The sequence below is a fragment of the Anoplophora glabripennis genome, unplaced genomic scaffold (assembly GCF_000390285.2).
Source record: "Anoplophora glabripennis isolate ALB-LARVAE unplaced genomic scaffold, Agla_2.0 scaffold321, whole genome shotgun sequence".
NCBI classification, from domain to species: domain Eukaryota; kingdom Metazoa; phylum Arthropoda; class Insecta; order Coleoptera; family Cerambycidae; genus Anoplophora; species Anoplophora glabripennis.
The window spans coordinates 129273-149638 of NW_019416407.1; the positions used below are offsets into that span (position 1 = coordinate 129273).

Consider the following 20366-nt stretch of genomic DNA (forward strand, 5'->3'; position numbering starts at 1 on the left):
ATATAAAAAAAATGTGCTAAATTGTTTCATATACAAAATTTTTTTTTTAATTTTACAGATAATTCCCATTTTGTGTTTTGATAACGATTTCTTAGAAATATTAATTGTAGCAAATTTATTCAGTGTACGTTAATTTTAGGTCCTACCATCAATAAAAAAGGAATCTGTATAAGTGAACGTTTTTATTATAAAAGAACATTAAAATATGCATTTTCTTCTAAAAAAAAAATAGAAAAATATTTACAAGATAAATAAAACTTAACGAAGCACGTCCTTTTCTAAAACTTACTATCTACGGATATATATTATGGAATATATCAATAAAACAATAAAAGCTTACTTACTAGACAGCCCTTTCTTAGGGGTATGCTTACATAGCTTGCAATCCTCGACTCCGGAGGAAGAAGAACACGAATCGGAACTGGACGAGCTGGAGTCCGAATCGGAATCCGACCCCTCAGACCCCGAGTCCTCGGATTCTTCTGGAGGAATGATATTTATTTCGTTGTAACATAAAGTGTTTAGGGGTAGGTTGTTGATTTCCGTTGGTGTAAATTCCTGAAACAAATAATAGATGTGAAGAAAGACGATCAAAATATATTTTTTTTAATATTAGAGGACTTACCTTATAATAGTCGGTGAATTGTCCAGGCACCAACGCAACGGGATAGTTACCGACCTTGGGTTTATTGATCTGTTTCATTTTGCCTTTCGGGTAATGAACCGTCAACGTCTGCAAGTCCATGCAGGCTTTCCGCTGCTCTTTTCTTGCCTAAAAGTGGGCAGAATCATACCATGAAAAAATCGTTATTGCATAATGTGCCAAAGATTTCTTTAATTGAAGGTAAGTTTTTGAGAATGTCAAATGTTACTTGTCTGCTAATCTTGCAGTAATTGGTAGCTACAATCTTTCTCAGCGACATTTTTAACACAAATTATAGTGGGATCATGTTCGATGCAAAGTAATAAATCATTGTCAAGGGATCCAGTGCAGTACGGTTTTAACGGGGTTTAGAAATTGAACAATTTCTTTATACATTATGAAGGGATGAAGGGATAAGTTCCCGTCTGGCACCTTTGCTCCTACAAAAATTCCTTTATTCTTATAAAATATTTATTTTAAATGTAATTTATTATAAATCCAATTTAATTTTTTTAATTCCGCATATGTACTACATTTTACCTCTCTACGCGCCACTGTTGTTTACATGTTTATTGAAGGCGGTCTCTGATTTACGATCAAGCTCGCCTGGTTAGTATTTGACGTATAACCGACCACTTCGTACACACGATGCACCTGAGCGACTACAGCTACTACCAGAACACAATGTGTACGATGCGGTATTTCAGATTTTACATTTAATTTCATTTCAAATTTGAAATGGTTCATTTTACGCGTCCTAAAAATGATGATACGATTTTCCTTTGATAAAAGACCGACAATTTTTTGCTCTACTTTGCATCGAATACGATCCTGCTATAGAGTTTCTACATTGTCTTGGTGAAACATAACCTACAAAAATGTCCACTAATGTCATTGATGATTGATGCCTACTGGCACAAAGCGATGCATTTTACCTACTGGGAGAGTGACCTACCAATTTGTAGGTGCTATGAAAGCATGACTTGTTTCACACTAAGCAAAATAAATTTTTAACTAAATATTGTAGGTAATAATTACTCTGCAAGCAACATGGTAAATCTAGCACTGAATTACACTGCAAACATCTAAGAAACAGCTAAGACCACCTATCAGCAGTATCATTAAACATACGGTCTGTACAATATTTGCTGATAGAATAAGCCAATAAAGTTCTGTTATCGGAGCTACTGTAACAATTTATGGCAGCAGGGGCGTGCCTTAAAATTTTCTGCCAATGTTTTCCACCTCGGGTCGTGCAGGGATCGTTTAGGAATTATATCTCAACAAATATCATACGGACTGTTTTGAATTTATTAGTTTTATTTTACACAAAGTACATTTTTTAAAAAAGTTATTGAAAATATATTGTTTTCAAGATAAATGTGATTGTTATATTAAAAAATTTCCTTCTCATTAAATATGTTCTGTAAATTTTTGGGGAAATTCTCTTGCTATTAATAACTCCTTGAACCACTCCACTGGGGATGTTCAGGTTATAGTATCAACCATGCATTGTTGCCTAAGCTCAACGGTCACATGACTTGTAATCATTTATGAACGTTCTGTATAATCCTTTGCTAAAATTCGGCTCATTCGATAGAAAACGCGCCGTGCTCCAGCTGATCAAAAAAATACAAAAATACTAACCTTGTTAAACGACGCATTCCACTGCGCCGCAGACTGTACGGCCTGTTCCGTAATATCGGCCTTGTTCTTCTCCTGACTAGCTGCTAAAGACAAAGCCTTCTGCTTATTAATCAACTCCTTCGCCTGCCGGTCCCTCTGGTGTTTGCAGTACTCCTCGTACTTCTCCTGGAAATCGGAGTACATAATGTCCAATATGTCTGCACTATTAACTGCCGTAAGTCCCAGGTCGCACATGTGCTCCGACGCCAAGCCGCTCTCCCTGATAAAGTCCCTTTCTTGCATTTCCAGCATTCGTCTCATGATGCCGGGATATTTTCGTTTGAACGACTTGATACCGAGGAATTGCGCCACTTGCTCTTGCAACATAAACGGTCCATTGCCGTTCCAGTAGTACTCGGTCAGCTGATCTGCGGATATCACCGCTCCTTCGGGTTCCTGCACCTCGAGGCGCGGCGCCTTGTTAGGTCTGGACGATGCTGCTTTGCCGCTTTCGGTGGTCGCTGTGCTCTGCACTGAGCTTTGAGATTCTTCTATAACGGCATCCGATGGTACGACCTTAAAAATATGCACATACAAAATAAGGCTGTTGCTTTACGTGAGGTGACCATTAGCCACCGTTGGTCGTTTTTGGGTTGACATGAAAAAAATTAATTACAAAACCAAAGAACTTAAATAAATACCTGTTTCGCTGGTGTCTGGGCTCGGCTACTAGTATCAGCACTCATGCGCGTCTCCTCATCAACCATGACAATCTCCGAGGACTCCACCCCACTCGTAGACGGAGTGGCAGGAGGGACGCTCGTCGAATCCGCTAGTTCCGTGGTCAGCAAAGAACACGCCGGTTTAGGAGAAGCGCCGGGTAGCGAAGCTGGATAGGTGAGAGGTTCCTGAATCGGGGGCTCCTGCACCAATATGGATGGTACCTCGCTAGCCAGCTGCTCGCGCTGCGCTAAAACCGGAGCGGGCGGCTTAATATCTTCATCCAGGACCTGTGGCGGCTCGCTAGTTTTCGTGTCTCTCCCGACAATCTCATCTGCCCTCAGTAATTCAACTTTCAAGCTATCTTGGATCAGTTTCAGTTTCGCCTTGCTTAGTTTGGGTTCCTACAATAAAACAAAATTTAATTAGTATATTAAGAGCATTTACACAAATATAATTTTAGGGGTAGTTCTATTAGTGACGTTTTAAATTGTAAACAAGTTTTTCAAGATATCCCTGATTCCCCTAGTATACATTTGTGCTGAACTCTTAATAATTGTTCTTTTTATTGATAAATATATACAGATCAGGGCCGGATAAAGCCTTTTATAGGGCTTAAAAGTGAATTAAATCTCAGAAAGTAAACAACAGGAAAATTAATTCATTACGGGAAGATTTTTTTGAATTATTCTGTTAATATAAGGTCTTAAACCCCTACAACGATCTACCTACCTATTTCTGCAATCGTAGACAATTATTGTTTAGTTTATTTATTACACGATCCGGCCCTGTACAAAATCATAATGCATTTTGTGTTGAAATGCTATATTCAAGGTCATATCTTTCCTAAAAATATATGTTTGGTATCACATGTTATACATCTCTTCTTAGTTAAATTGTTACCTTATTTAACAAACTTTATTAATATTTAAGAAAAATATTAGAAATATAAACTGTATTCTATTATTACTAACATACGTTGTTCTATACTCTATTATTGTTTATAAATATTTATTAAAATTTCCATAAATATGTAAATTGCAGCATATTTTGTTGTAGTACTAATTAAAAACAATAACATATATATGCATGAACAGAATTGAATAAAATAAAGTTTATTTTTGGTGTATTTATTTTTAACATATTACGAACTATTCCTTAATTTAAATTTATTTATTTTTTAATGTTTTACGGTTAATGTATGATATACACAAATCTTTATTATAAATACTGCTATGCAGTTATTTATAACACTAATTAGACGCTTAATGCAATTTATAATCCAGTATTTAAACTGAAATATCTAAGTTATTTCATATTTTTCAGTCATAAAAAAACAAGATACAGGACACTGAAAAATGAAATATAGTAAAAAAATTGAAATTATATATAAATTTTGATCTTTGCATTAACATACTTACCTATCAATTTTAATTTGTAATGTTAAAAATGTTTTAATATATAATATGCTATAATACATATTGGTGTTTAGTTAATGTTAAATAATAAGACATTTATAGAATGTTTTTTATTTGATAATGATATTTTTATTTTACAAAAACATGAAGAAATTTAAGACTTAATTCACCGTGTTGAGTATTTACCCAACATATTATGAGGTAAGTATTAGAAATAAAAAATTATATTAATTATTCCTTAAAATTGCCCAAGAAGCCGAGTCCTAGTCAATTTGTTGTGGTTAGTAACCTAACTGACACTATTTGATACACATAAAAAGAAACTGAAGGTCAATCGCAATATTTATTGTTTAAGAAATTGTTGTGTATATAACACTTGAGTTTTCTACTCTTATAGGCAATAAAAGACAACTAAAACTGAGTCAATTTACCTAAAAATCAAAGATTACATTCAAATCTTGCACATCCCAGAATATTTCTATTTAAAAAACTAGCAGAACTTTAGTTACCGATAAACAAGTTCGACTTTCTTTTTTGTTTGGCCTACACAAATTGTGAATATGAAAAAAATAAGACGGAATTAACATATGAACTCTGGACTATGAATATTAGAATTGAAATTTTACGTATTCATATATTTAAATTGGTTATTCAAATGGCAACTAAAAAATTTTTTGAATATGAAGTACCTTGCACCATATTTTTTCTATACCTATTTGCTTTGAAAAATTTTATAATTTTATTTTATGTTTTGAATTATGTTGCTTTATTAATTTCAGTATTACAATATCTGGGTATTTTTTAACCAGTGGAAGAATTAAAAAATTAAATATAATAAAATATCTTCTATGTAGTAAATTTTGACCAGGGCAGCTGAAAGCAAAATCTTTTAAATAATGTATATTTGGATTTTGAGTACAAAGAATTTTCATATCTCAAGTTTTGTCAACCTCGTTAAGGGCTTATCAGATCATTAAATTTTATTGTTTCGTTATCAGGAGTATTATCAGTACTTTTTTTCCATTTACGACAATATTTGATTCACAGGTTTAGAATATTATTCTCGAGGTATGTAAAAGTGACATTCCTTAAGAAATATAATTTACAACTCCTTTATCTATAGCGATTTTCAACTGGTCCATTTCCTCAATGAAAAAATAAATAATATAACAAACTCAGGCTTTACCTCAGCAACAGCTACAACAGCGCAAATTTTCATGAGAAATGTAAGATAAAAATAGAATCATGATGTGAGCATTAAATAATAAATATCATTTATTTATGTATTTGAAGTTATGCCAAATTATACTCATTTAAGAATAAATGGAATAATAATTTATTTATTAATATCACGAACCTAGATAATTAGCAACACCACCATATAAACAATTTACACTTCTATCTCATACATTATTTGCAATATAATTGCTAGATTAGCTTGGAACATGTTTACTTACATTTACTTGGGAAGCTGATGTCAATAATTGAGTATTCACTCCACTCTGACATACCATTAAAATACCAAATCAAGTAAATAAATTTAAAAGGCATGGTACAGGCATGTGCTGTGTCAAAAAAACTATTCCATAAACTTTAACAGAATTGAACTTGACCAAAATAAAATAAAGCACTGCAGGTGAACAGAGTCTATTTTTAGTACAGCACACATTTATATTTAATATGTACTCTGAGTGAGCTGAATTTGTAGCTCTAAATGCCAAATACATAGCTGTGGCTCGGTGATAAACAGTATCTATTTTAGAATAATTATTAGAACTACTAGGTATCTGCTTCTCTGTTTATGTACCACATGTTCAATTATTTGCAAGGCACAGCACATCGCGAATGTTTTGTTGCTATTGTTCAAAAAAATATGTTAAATTACAAAGTGGGTCTTGAAACAAAATTCAACCAAACTGTTGACAAAACAAATATTTTCTTCATATCTCAATTGGTTTTTATAAGTGACAAGAAGGTGCACACTGAATTAAATCAATCCTTGCAAAACTGCTGCATATTTATATGGTGTTGTTTCTATAATAATTTCTATGTATAAAATTTTATTTCCAGAATATCAAAATATTATTATCTGAATGTACTTATTTGTGGTCTCATTGAAATAAATAAATATTTTTAAATATTTATTTCTTAAATGCATATTACAATTTGTAGGTCCAAGGGTCTAAAGCCACTGGTTTTGAAGATACAGAGTGTTCAAGTTTAAAAAATATATCACGTTTATTCAAATATCTGAAAATGTTTGATTTAAATTGCTGAAATTTCGGCAAATAAACTAATTAAAGACAAAAATCCACTAAATTGCTATACAAATAAATACTTTACAAATTAGATAAAGGCGTATCTTTGTTCTAAGAGAAAGGATGTTTTTTATAAAAAAGACAAGCCCTTTTGAAGTTATTTAAAAATTTATTAATTTAAAAGATAACATTTATAATTATCTGAGATAACAAAAAAGCACAGCTTTTTAAAGAAAAATAATAATTTTTATGTTAATTCAGCTGTGTGATAAGCATAATTTAAATTTTGAAAATAATAACTCAAAAATGGTCTGAATTTTTGGAATAAATGGATCTTTTCTTAGAAATAAAGACTCAATTTTTCAAAAATATCTAATGGGGTCGAAATTCTGATGTTTGAATTGTTTTTAACTATTTATAACATCAGCCAAGTTTCATCATTCCTTGTCAAGAATCTTCAGAGATATTTGAATAAATGTGATATTTTTTTGAAAAGTGCAACACTGTATTTCAAAAACTAGGACTTTTGGACCTTCAGCTGGTCAAAGCCAAGGAACAACTTCTTAAGTTATAAAAGAAAACATGTTGTATCGTAAAAAAATCAGGGTTAAGAGTGATTCAAATAAGTACAAAATCTAAGCTTTATGCGTAATTAAGGAAAATTGCAAAAAGTAGTAAACACTGCTCACATTACGCACAATATAAAGCACTAAACATTTCGACTATTAAGAAACCGGAAAACAAATTATTTAAAGGTCAGTATATTGTTGCCTTGTTTTTCTGTCTTGTCTCAAAAAAAAAATATGTGTCAAACTTGCTCACTTAAATGTGTCTCCCATTTCTTTGAAATTTTCATCATACTTTCTTCACAGTTACACATACTGAATTTTTACTCATCCCTGAAAGAGCATACTTTTTGATATTTCTTGTTATTCAAAACAATTTTTATCACTGCACTCACTAAATAAATATGACTTACAAAATGTTCACCAAATAAAAGCAAACACTCTTGACTGCTTTCACTGATTAATCACTGCATAAAAGACAAACATTAGACTTTAATCCAACATATTTTCGAGCAAATAACTTTAGCCCTAGCAACGTTTATAAATAGAAGTCACTTTATATTATTTTTTTTGTACGAGAAAAATTATGTATATTAAAAAAGAATATTAAATATACCTAGTATAATAATTCTCAAGGCAATTACACGTTCTATGGCACTATTTTTTCTAAAGTTCTTAGGAAACAGCACTATAAAATAATAAACTAACGATGCTTGTGTTAATTTTATTAAAAAACTCACAAAACCGTTGTTAACAACTGCATATAATTCTATTACAAATTTAATTCGCTTTTATAGTCTTTAATAGGTAAAATGTCTTTTAGGTTTTTGTTCAGATCTCAGTTAAAATACATCTGTATTAAATTCCTGGAAAAATTAAATTTTAACATTATGAAAAAAATATCTCCCCCACATTTAATGAAAACAATAATCGCATTCCCTGTATTTGAAATGAAAGATCAAAGTTTGAATAAAATTAACAAGCACATATTCACTTCTCCATATAATGAGAGTAATAAAAAAAAAACAATATAATCATTCTATTACCACTTCTACAATTACTACAATCTTTATATTTTTTTTTAACCGCTAAATAATAGCAATTATAAATCATCAAACACTCGACTGGAAACAACTTATATGTTTTACTGATTAAATTATAAATTGTTTAAAAACCATATTTTTACCATTATGCAATACCTCTAGTAATGTTATAATATTTCTATGTTTCTATTATATACAGGGAAATCTAAATATGGTATGATCTAAAAAATTGATTTAGGGTACATTGTACGATTTGTTATGTTAATGTTAATTTTCAGGATTTGATACAAATATATCACCGTCGTTCTCTGAAAAGGATCACCCCACTAACAAGAGTATACAATAAAGTAAGATTTTAGAGAGGCCTCATCTTAAAAGTGTGCATATATAATTTTTTGTTTTTGTACACTGGTTTTATATAATTTTATTGAGAAAAAAGTTATCTGTCAGCCATGCCAGGGGAATCGACACAAGCGCAAAAAAAACTTAAGGACGAAGAGCATGAAAAATGTTACACGTTTACCTTATAACCCGTATCTAATTCCACAGTCACAAAAAAAATTAGCTGTGCTTTGGAGCAAACCAGTGCATATCATAGTGTTTTGACCAGGTGAATCGGTATCTAAAGTCAAAATTTCCGGACTGATTCGTGTTTTGACCCTAACATCAAAAAACTACTTTAGAAAGCAGTTTTCGAGATTTGAAATTCACTTGAGTAGTCAGGCAGTGCTTTTTCTTTATTATCAAAACAGTTGAATATAGGACAAGCCAAAAGTCGAGCACATAATTTTCTCAATTTTTTTAAATGAACCACCCTGTATTTTATTTTAAAAACTGAAAATACACTTTATTTTCCTTCATTTTAATAAAGTATTCCCTATAGCTAAAATCATTAATTTCTGTTATATTTACCATTTAATAACAAAAAGAAAGTTTTTAAAAAATCTGCCACGGCCAACTTGATATAATACGAATATTTTAAAAAGTCTCTTTTTGTTATTAAATGGTAAAAATCTCTAAAATTAACGATTTTAGTTATAGGGAATGCTTTATAAAAATGAAAGAACATAAAGTGTATTTTCAGTTTTTAAAATAAAATAAATACAGGGTGATTCATTCAAAAAATAACTTTTGAAATACCCTCTATAACATAATTACACCCTATATTGGAAGCATGGGAGAGATGAGCTTAATCTAAATTTGAAATAATATATAGGGTGTCCCATTTAAAAATAGTATGTTTGGTTCACCCTGGTAATACGTAACACCCTGTATATACGAAAATAATTTTAAAATGTGCAGTTTTAAGCTGGCTAGAATTTTAATTTTTGTAAATAACTTTTTCTGATATATTCTATAATAAAGGAGATATCGTAGGTACTTCGACACACTAATGCCACACCCTGTATATGCTGCTGAATAATTTTTTAATCATAGATTTTTATAAAAAAGTGTAGTTTAGTGTTTATTAAATAATAAAAAAAATACAAAAAATGTAATGTAAAGGCACAATTGCAACAATGTTTATGTGCTCTATCTTCTTCAGACTTTTTTACACTTTTTATGATTCCCCTGTATAAATTAACGAAACTGAATGGCGAAATGTTATTAAGAGCAAACCATTGTTAAGTGAAAAAAAAAAACAATAACTGCATGAAATACATATATTAACCTTTTATTTGCACTAACTGCCACAAAGTAGAAAAATAGGAATTTTGTGTCAATATAACATATAAATAAAATACAAATTCTCATACAATTTATAAAACTGTTAAAATACACAACATAAACTTAAAGATACAATAAAACAACTAAATGCACAATCTGTTTGACAGACAAGAGCTCTTATGCAATAGTTGGATGATCCAAAGCACTCTCCCATTGAAAAAAAACATTTTATAGTGCAATTATTAAATATGTGTTTTTCTAATTAGAATCAGACTTCTTAATAAAGCTTTTTTTTCTATGTACAATAGGTACATGAGAGTAATTTTAATGCTCCAGTTGTTTTATTTCGACAACTAAAAAGAAAAAACAACCATTCAGCTGCGGTGCATGGTAAGGTAAATAAACGGTTCACTCACCCCTTCCGGCTTCATCGGCACGACGCGGGTACCCATGCCCCTCTTGCTTCCTCTGCCTCTACCGGGGCCCCGCGGTTTCCTCGGCTTGATGCCCAGCGTCGCACGGACGGACTGCCCCCGGCAGCTGCGCTTGGGGCGCCCCGATTCGTGTACCAGCGGCGGCTCCTCCTTCTTGGGTTCTGGTTTGGGCGGTTCATCTTGTTCCTTGAATTCTTCCCGGACGACTATGGGCACCTAACAAATAAATGTAGTTTCTTAAAGGTACGACTGGATACTACCAAATAGACATTTTTTTTTTGAAAATGATAATTATTTAATGATTTCGATATCTCAAATAAATAATTAATAACTACCGCTTCCATGCAATTATTTCTTTAGGAAAAATTTTTTAATTTAGTTTAATTTCACTTAATTTGCAGTGAAATAAAATGAAGCAAATATATTTAAAATGTGAAAAATACACAAAATCAATTAGACCAGGGCGGATCTGTTTTGAGGAGGATGTGAGAGGAGGCGAGCAAATTTTTTCTGGATTACCTTCTGTACAATTCACATAACACATTGAAACATTTTCAAAATTGCAAAAATGTTTCAAAAATTTTAAAAAATATCTTTTTATCCGAGTTTTTTACTTATATCTTGGAACCTATTCATTTTGGAAGAATATTGAAAAGGAAAAAAATTGAATTTTGCACAATATACTGTAAGTTAAAAATGTTTAAATTTATTACCGATGTTGAAAAATAGCAATTATTGATGAAAAAAAGGCAAAATAATCAAGTTTTTTTGGATAATTTTTTTTAAATATTTTAATTCCTAATTGTAATTTTGGTAAAAAAAAAAACTTTAGAATATAACTAAACAGCCCACCAAATTTCATTAAAATCGGTTAGATAGGTTTCGCAAAATAATTTTTTGAAAAAAGTTTTAATAAAATTTTCGAGTTTTCAAAACGTTGCACAGCCTCAAATAAAGCATCTAGATTATAATATAAATTTCAATTTTAAACAACTTTCCTTAATAACATATTTCTGTACTGTTAAAAACAGACAGTTTGTTCTCAAACGATTTTTATATTTACCAATTTTCTGAGCACCCTGTACATGCCAGGTGAAAGTTCTCCATGTCAACCGCATTTTAAAGACAAGCAAAAATTTTAATGAAGAATGCCTTTTTCTCATAAAATGAAAAATAAACAATTTTTACCTTCCGTTTCTATCAAAGGAGGCCTATTCGTACACAAATTGAAATTATAATATAAATTAAATTCAATTCAATTATTTCTAAACAACTTTCCTGAATAACATGTTTCTGTATTGTTAAAAACAAAGGTAGTTTATTTTCAAACGATTTTTATATTGTACCGATTTTCTGATCACCCTGTACATGCCAGGTGAATACCTTTTTCACATAGAAAACACCGCTCAACCTTTCAAATGGTTTTTGAAAAATTGAAATCGGTTAATTCTTTTTTTTATTTTTAAACAGATTACATTTATCAATTTGCAATTTAGTTTTCTTCAAAAATTATAATTTTAAAGTACTATTTATTTAATTAATTTTATCTGTATTACAAAAAAATTAATTTCCCAAAAATTTTTTTTTAATTCGTTTAAATAAAAATTATTTAAATAATTATACATTCTTATTAACAAATTTTTTTCATCGAAAAAATGCAATAGCATGGGGTAAAATATACAGTAAGTACATTTAATGCATAAACTTTGCTTATAACAAAATATGTGCAAATTAGAAAGTTGGCATTACGATATTCGAATTCCTTGGCTCGCGAGACATGGGATTAGAAAAAAAAAAGATAAAAATTTGTCCATTAGAAGATTAATGCAATTTTTTTCGTACCTTCGCATTTTGAACCTCCAAATTCAGTCTTGGAGCGAAAGCCCCCTCCCCCACTTTTCGTGTTTTGAGTCACTCAACGCGTGTGCGAGCGACAGCTTTTCCGCTGATTTATCTATGTTGTCGATAACTTATGGATATGAAAATTTTTTCCAGCTTAAAACTTGGAAAAACGAAGCCACTGGATCAAAGATTACTGCTAAATTGTTTATAAATTAACGGTAAATGCCGATAAACTTTGACCGCTTATATATCGAGAACCAATAAACGGAATTTAACTTTTTTTTTTTTAAAAAAAAAGCGTCTTTCTGAGTACTTTAAAATGATAATTTTTGAAAAGAAACTAAATTGTAAATTAATAAATGTAATCTAATGGTTTAAAAATAAAAAAAAGTGTTACCTTTAAAAATTTACTGTGGCGATCCTAATCAACTTATTTCAATTTTTCAAAAACCATTTGAAAGGTTAAGCGGTCTTTTCTATGTGAAAAATTTTTATATAAAAGTATATAGATGCTTTATTTGAGGCTGTGCAACATTTTGAAAATTCGAAAAATTTTTTTCAAAAATTTATTTTGCGAAAACTGTAGAACAGATTTTAATGAAATTTGGTGTGTTGTTCTATTATACTCTAAAGTTATTTTTACTAAAATTAGAATACCCTCGGAGCAATTAAAATATTTAAAAAAAAAATATCCAAAAAAACTTGATTCTGCCTTTTTTTTTATCAATTATTGCTATTTTGCAATATCGGTAATAAATTTAAACATTTTTAACTTACAGTATATTGTGCAAAATTCAATTCTAAAACTTTTTTTCCTCTTCAATATTCTTCCAAAATGCATAGGTTCCAAGATATAAGTAAAAAACCCAGATAAAATAGGTATTTTTGAAATTTTTAAACATTTTTACAATTTTGAAAATGGTCCGCACCTCGCCCAGATCTAGGGATTTACACTTTTATTAAGTGAGTTGTACTGAAGGTATTCCAGCAAAAATTAGCTTGCTTTCTAAATGTTTTAAGGTAAGGCTTACCTTTCGCGGCCTCCCTCGCTTCCTAGGAGTTGGAGTGATCGGAATAGTTGGAGTAGAACTAGCACTATCCTGTTTTACAGGTGCGACTGGAGGAGTCTCAGGGGTAGTTTTCATGGAAACCTCGTACACGGGGATGTTTCCCAAAGGATCTTTTGCATCTTCCACGATAATACAGCTGCCGCTGTCTTGCGATCTAGAATCTTCGCTAATGACGATAGGCGAATCGAGCTTGGTTTCGATAATCTTTACATCCTCGCTGTGTTCATTGTTCGTCCTGGACTTCAATAACTCGTTAATACTTTCTCTCTGCTTCGTGTGAGAAGCCTCCGGTGTTTCCCGTAGCTTCGCTCTTTTTGCTTCGATAGGAGCTTCACTAGTTGAATGAGTATGTTTTGATCTGGTTTCTACAACATGTAATTCGGGTTCTCTCTGTTTTGTTTTCGGGGTATCGCCTGGGAAGTGTTCCACCGACACATCTTTATGTTTGGATCTAGTCAGGACTGGAGATTCGTTTTCCGTTTTTTGTTTTTTAACTTTTTCTGGGGACGGTTGTTCTTCGTGTACTCTCTTATTTGATTCCTCGGACTGCTGCACTATATGAGGGTGACCCCCGCCCTTCGAGAATTTTACCGTGATTTTGGCAAGTTTTTCGGATTTCTCGTCGTCGGGAGGGTGCTCCCTCTTTTTCGATTCTTTCGTCGGTGTGGGGAGGTTTCCTTTGTTTATTTTCAACACAATTCTTTCCTTCACCGAATCGTCGGTTTCTGTGGCTTGCGTGTCAGGCTCTTGTGGTTTGACGAGAGGTTTTATAGTTATTTTTGGACTTGACCTTTCTCGTTCGATTTCAAGGTCATCTTCGTCCTGTTTCTTTATCGGTTTAATATTCAACCGGGGTGTTACAGAAACTGATTCTTTCTCGGGTTCGGGCTTCGGTATTGGTTTAATTGTGATCCTTGGACTCTGGACTTGCTCCATTTCTTCAGGCGATTTCAGTACAGGTTTAATGGTTACTTTTCTCGGGCTTTGGATGTTTTCCCTGCATTCTTCCTCGGGTTTAGTCACTGGCTTTATGTTCAACTTCGGGCTATGCTTTTTAGAACCCTCTTCGGGCTTAATTTTTATTTTCAGTGGTGTAACGGATTCTTTCTCCGGCTTGACCACGGGTTTAATAGTGATTCTAGGGCTTCCCGATCGTTGAGTAGAACTAGTAGGGGAATACATTTGCTTTGAACTTCTCGTGGACATTTTCGGACTGTGCTGCTGTTCGACTTGCTGCATCTTAGGTTTGATAATTAATTTAGGTATCGGTTCGTCTTGGTCCTGAGGAGGTTCGGAATTGTCGGATTCGCAGATTTTCAGGACCGAATGCATCTTATCGGATTGCTTAGTTATCGTTATTTTGAGACTTCCTTTCCCAATTTCTGAATCCGAGATGCTCGTGGTACTGACCTCTTCGTCGGGTACCTTAATGGGTTTTATAGTGACCTTCGGGCTGTAAGGTTTCTCTCTTTCAGGTACATCTACGTTTATACTGAGTTCTTCTAATTTATTGTCCGCGGAAGACTTTTTATGTCTCTTAGGCCTCTCGTTGGCTTTAACTTTAGCCTCTTTTTCTTTGAAGGTTTCGGTTGATTTAATTTCATCGCCTACTGAAACGCTTTGAGACGAGTCTGGGAAAACAACTGTACTCTCCTGCACTTGTCTACCTGCATCGATTTTATCTTCCGACGTGTCGGGAAGGGTTTGCACAGTTTCTTCGGCACTGGTTGGTATTAAATGATTTTCGTCGATTTTGACATCTTCAACCTCGGTTTCATTTATGGAAAATTCTGCATTCATCACCGTTGAACTCTGGACAGGTTTTTCTTCTTCGATTATCTTAGTTTCTTCTATACTTTCTATTTGAGGTTCTATTTCCAAATTAGATCCCTCGACCACATCCACGACTTTAACTGCAGGAGGGACCTGCTGCAATGGTTGGTCTTCAATATTTTCGACTAATTCCGTCACATCCTCAACTTGTTCAAATTCAACGGGGGCTGTTTCGGTTATACTTTCAACCGCCATCCTCAGTGCTTCCATTTCTCTTCTTTCTTTATCAGAAATCTGGTGTTCAGAAGGTACTTCTACCGACTCCATAGTTTCGGTACCTTGCAAGCTTGCCACAGCCAAGATCGTCTCTAAATTTTCTTGCATATCGATATTCTCTACTACATCGTCGACATTTCCTTGGTCATTCAAGATATCCTCGATTTCGGGTAGTTTATCTGGGATCTCATTAGTCGAATGAACTACTAAAGACGATTCCTCAATTAGGTCCCTTTCTTTTTCCATGTGTAACAGTTCAGGTGACGGGTTAACCTCGTCTGGCTCAAGCACCAAAGTAGGTACTGTATCTTCTGAATCAGAGTCCGCGGCTGGGGAGAAGAATGTTACATTTTCTGCTTGTATAATTTTCGAGTCGTCGTCGTCGTCGTCTAAAATTTCAATGATCTTATTAGAAGTATCTTCAGTTTCGTCGTCCTGAATTACTTCTGTACTACTAGCAACTTCTTGTTCTTCGGGCGCTACGTCCTCTATCCATTCAAAATCTTGTTCCTGCTTGTCCTCTTCAGTTGGCAGTTCCTCTAGGATCCTAACGGGATCTTCGTCCACTAAAGTTGGAGTAGTAACTTCACTGTTTAATTCCACGTCGGTACCTTTAGATGTTTCAGTGGACAATTCGCAAATATCACCTGCTGAACCAACAGTTTCTTCAAGCTCTATTGTGCCTTCTACGATTTCGACTGTCGCCGAAGGCTTCTCATCTATATCCTTAGTTTGTACTTCACCTTCCTGGTTAATGGAAACATCTTCAGCTACTACAGCCTCAGATTCCAATGGTGTTTCTTGTTGTAGACTGGGTACTTCGTCGACATCTGTCGGTTTTGGAATATCACTTGCTTGGTTAGGATCTGTTTTACCTTCCTCACCCTCATCACTTGAAATTTTCTCCGAAGCAATTTCCGGTTGTAACTCTCGTTCTTCGCGTTTTTCATCGATAGTTTCTGTTAATTCTGTAATTTGTACAAGCTCTTCGTCATTAGGGGCAGTACCTGATGACAACAGCAAGTCCATTTGCTCAACAAAATTCTCTTTTAAGTCTTCACCTGACGGACCTTGTTGATTTTCAACATCCGTGGAAGAATTGTTTGGAGTTGGTGAAACTTCATCGTTCACCAACTCACTCATTTCTACGATTGTTGTTTGCTCGGTTACATCCTCGATCTCCGTTGTTGGAGTTTTGGTGTCATCGTTTTGGATATCCTCGGTTGTAGGTTCAATCTGAGGAACTTCTTCGTTAGATTCTAACACAAGATCGGTTTCATCAGGCTCAACCGTAGAGATTTCTTCTGTAATTATAGTAAGGTCATCGATAAGAGATTTTGGTACTTCTGATTCTGAAGGAAGCTCCTTCACGGAATCATTCAGATTCGAATTTGATTCATCTAGTAACCGTTCAGCATCAGTGTTTATTATTTCTTCAACCTCCACGTTTCTTGAATACTCGATAGAATCCTCTGGAGTATCTTTCGTTTCCGAAGATTCTGGAATGTTTGTTTGAGACATTGAATCATCAATATTATCTGATTCTTCAATTTCCGGTGATTCGGTTTTTTCTACCGACTTGTCGGCGCTGCTTTCTAATTCAGCAGGCACCAATTTTGAGGAGTCCTCCTCACATATGGTAGTAGTTGAATCTGTATTGTCGGGAGCATATTCGAGTTCTACCGGAGCGTTTATTTGGGGGCTAAGTTCTTGAATATTCTCCGTACTATTTTGCTCAAGGATTTCTATCTCGTCTAGCTTTGGACTCTCGGAAACAGACTGTACTTCAACTGTTTCTTCTAATTTCTTTTCAAGATTGTTAGATTCGCAAGATATTTCTGTAGTGGTTGCTTCAATCTCTTTAATCTCTTGGCGACTGTCAGAATTTACATTTTGCGTTTCTAAATTGTCATTTGTATAATCTTGTATTATCTCCGTACTAATCGAATCAGCTGTGGGTACTTTAACAGCTACATGTTCATCTAGTTCTTTATGCCGAGACGATTCTGTTTCTTTATGTTCATTGAAAACGGACTCAACAGGTTCAGTCTTAGGGTCTCTTGAAATACTTTCTGTCTCACAAACAGTATCAGCTTCTTCAGTCTTTTCGAGTTCACCTCTTCCAATATTACCATCTCCAAGGAAAGCATCAGGCGTAATGGATGGCGGTTCAGTTTCTGTTGCAACACTTAAAACTTCTGTCTCTTCGTTGCCTTTAAGCTGATCATTCGATTTATTGTTTGCACCATCTTCAACTTCTGTTAGGCTTGCCTCTTTTTCAATAGATTCTGCACAGGCTTCCACTTCAGGCTCTGCACGGACTTCCGCTTCAGATCCTGCATTGACTTCTTCAGATCCTGCATTGACTTCTTCAGATTCTGCATTGACTTCTGAATCAGATCCTGCATGGACTTCTGCTTCAGATCCCGCATGGACTTTTGCTTCAGATCCTGCATGGGCTTCCATTTCAGGTCCTGCATGGACTTCCTCTTCAGGTCCTGGATGAACTTCCGCTTCAGAGACTGCATTGACTTCCGTTTCGGATCCAACATTGACTGCAGCTTCAGATCCTGCATGGACTTCGGGTTTAGATTCTACATGGGCTTCCGCTTCAGATTCTGCATGGGCTTCCGCTTCAGATCCTGCATAGACTTCCACTTCAGTTTCTGCATGGGCTTCCGCTTCAGATTCTGCATGGGCTTCCGCTTCAGATCCTGCATAGCATGGGCTTCCGCTTCAGATTCTGCATGGGCTTCCGCTTCAGATCCTGCATAGACTTCCACTTCAGTTTCTGCATGGGCTTCTGTTTCAGATTCTGTATGGGCTGCCGCTTCAGATCCTGCACGGACTTCTGCTTCTGCTTCATTTTCATCACCAATCTTCTCGATACCATGATCTGCATTAACATCACCTCCCTTGTCATTTGCAGCTGAAGTAATACATTCCGTAACCTCAAGCTTTGAACCTCCAATGATATTAGATTCATCAATAGTCTCATTTTCATTAGCTACGGTGTCAGGTTGGTTCTCTTGTGGGTTTGCTATCACATTTTCACATTCTAAACTAGTTTCGGATTCGAGAGTTGTGTGAACGGGAAGCTCTTTATCCCCTAATGAAGATATATTTTCGTTATTTACTTTGTCGTCTTCCCCGGCACCAATATTACAAGACTCGGTTTCTTGTTTACTGCTGCTCTCAGCTGTTTCTACTTGCTCCTCTGTTAATGAAAAATTAATTACATCTTTATTTTTTTCTTTTTCTTTATCGCAGTTTTCGACGATTTCAATACCTTTTTCTAACACCGAATTCTCTGTAAAAGATCATGACTATTCTTTTATGAATTCTGAACATATAATTTGTGATATTAAATATATAAATCACAAATCAAAACTGACTGTATAGTACGTGGTAAAGAAAAATATTTTTTCACATGTAATTAAAATAGTCGATGTGAGCTACTTAAAATTGACTTAAATTTCTATTTATATTTGCTGTTCATATACGATTTTGTAAATAAAACATCCAAAGGATTGTGTTTTTATTAATTTTTTTTGTTACATTTTTTAATTTTTTTATTATCTATTCCAAAAAAAGTGAAAATGGTTAATTAAAAAAATACCTGTTTGTATAAGCTGATGATTAAAAACAAAATCATGCAAATATATGTACAACCCTTTTCAAAATATCAGGGTCGACCCAAATCAGCCAAATTATCATTTAAAAAAGGATGTGAATATCACACTTCATTATTAAAATATGATTACTATAATTTCCGCGAGACATCACTGATCTACAATGTACTGGAGTTTGTATCACAAGTAAACGCCAAAATGAATATCTTACTCTATTGACGAATCATAAGCTGGAATTGTTTGTGTATCGGTATAAAAAAAATGAAATATGTGATAAATATTTACAGCAAATCATAAAAAAGTTAACAATGAGATATTTTTAAAAATATTTATATTTATTCTTTAATTTAGTGTACCTAATAATTTTGTCCTGGTTTATACGAAATTATATTTACGGGAAAATTAATTTATTAAATAATAAAGTTCCATTAATTCAGAAACAAAATGCATTTCTTTAAAAAGGGAACAAAATAAAATATGGTGAAAACTAATTTTCATAATTACCTAACGAAAAAATATCTCCGCTTTCATTAGGTTTTTGAAATATTTTTGCGGGTTCCTTTTCCACTGGAGACTTTTGTTCTTCTCTTCGCTTTATTGGGATATTAAATGAATCAGTGGATTCGCCAAGTAGACTTTCCAAATCATGTACGAGGTCTTCCACATCTTCAGTTATTCTTTCCCGTGAAACACTTGATATACTCATCTCCAATAAATCAGTTTCAGGATCTACGGAAGAAGTTTTATCTGGCTCCTCCATGCCTGTCTGAGTCACTTCTACAGAACTTTGTGTAACAGTTTCCAAATCCTTAGATTTGTTTAGATCAACAACATCTGAAGATGTACTACTGATGGGGTCATCTGACACTAAAAGAAAAGTTATAAAAAAAACTGTTAAAAGCGATAAACGCGTTCTACACACCTATTTGTGAGGACGAAGTTGTAGTATTCGCATCAGTAGACGAAGTTGGAGTCGCATCACTTCCACTTGTGTCATTTTTTTCATCTTTAATGGACACTGACAGGACATTACCCATGGTTGAGGTTAACTCCCTCTCATTATCGGTTTTACCGCTATCCATTTTCACATGAACACATAGATACTATTTCAAAATATTAGTTTTTTACAAAATTGCACTTTGAAAAATATTATATTTCAGCCAACGGGCCTTAGCATTTTGTTTACAATTCTTATAATACAACGCCAAGCCGTCAAATCAACAAGCTTGATCTGCTTCTCCCCCCCTTTTCAACCTTAAACATAATTTTTCTCCGAACTATTAGTTTACCGATTTTTTTATTTACTTGTTTTTGAAAGTCGTATTTTGTTAAACTAATTACACATTTCTCATGCACCTGATATGCTTTACTGAATTTGATTTGAAAAAATTTTGAAG

General features: G+C 33.6%; 1 protein-coding gene across 1 annotated transcript; it reads right to left on the bottom strand.

Annotated features, from left to right (window-relative positions):
- Nucleotides 1-169: 169 nt before the first annotated feature.
- On the bottom strand, nt 170-20180 carry LOC108912815 (titin homolog). The gene is made up of 9 exons (XM_018718207.1): nt 19892-20180; nt 19474-19836; nt 18082-18647; nt 13250-18049; nt 10359-10592; nt 2971-3393; nt 2291-2845; nt 626-772; nt 170-558 (listed from the first exon to the last, which is right to left on the bottom strand). Exons 1-9 carry the CDS (start codon nt 20049-20051, stop codon nt 337-339), a joined length of 7470 nt encoding a protein of 2489 aa, XP_018573723.1. The 5' UTR covers nt 20052-20180; the 3' UTR covers nt 170-336.
- Between the last annotated feature and the right edge of the window lie 186 nt (nt 20181-20366).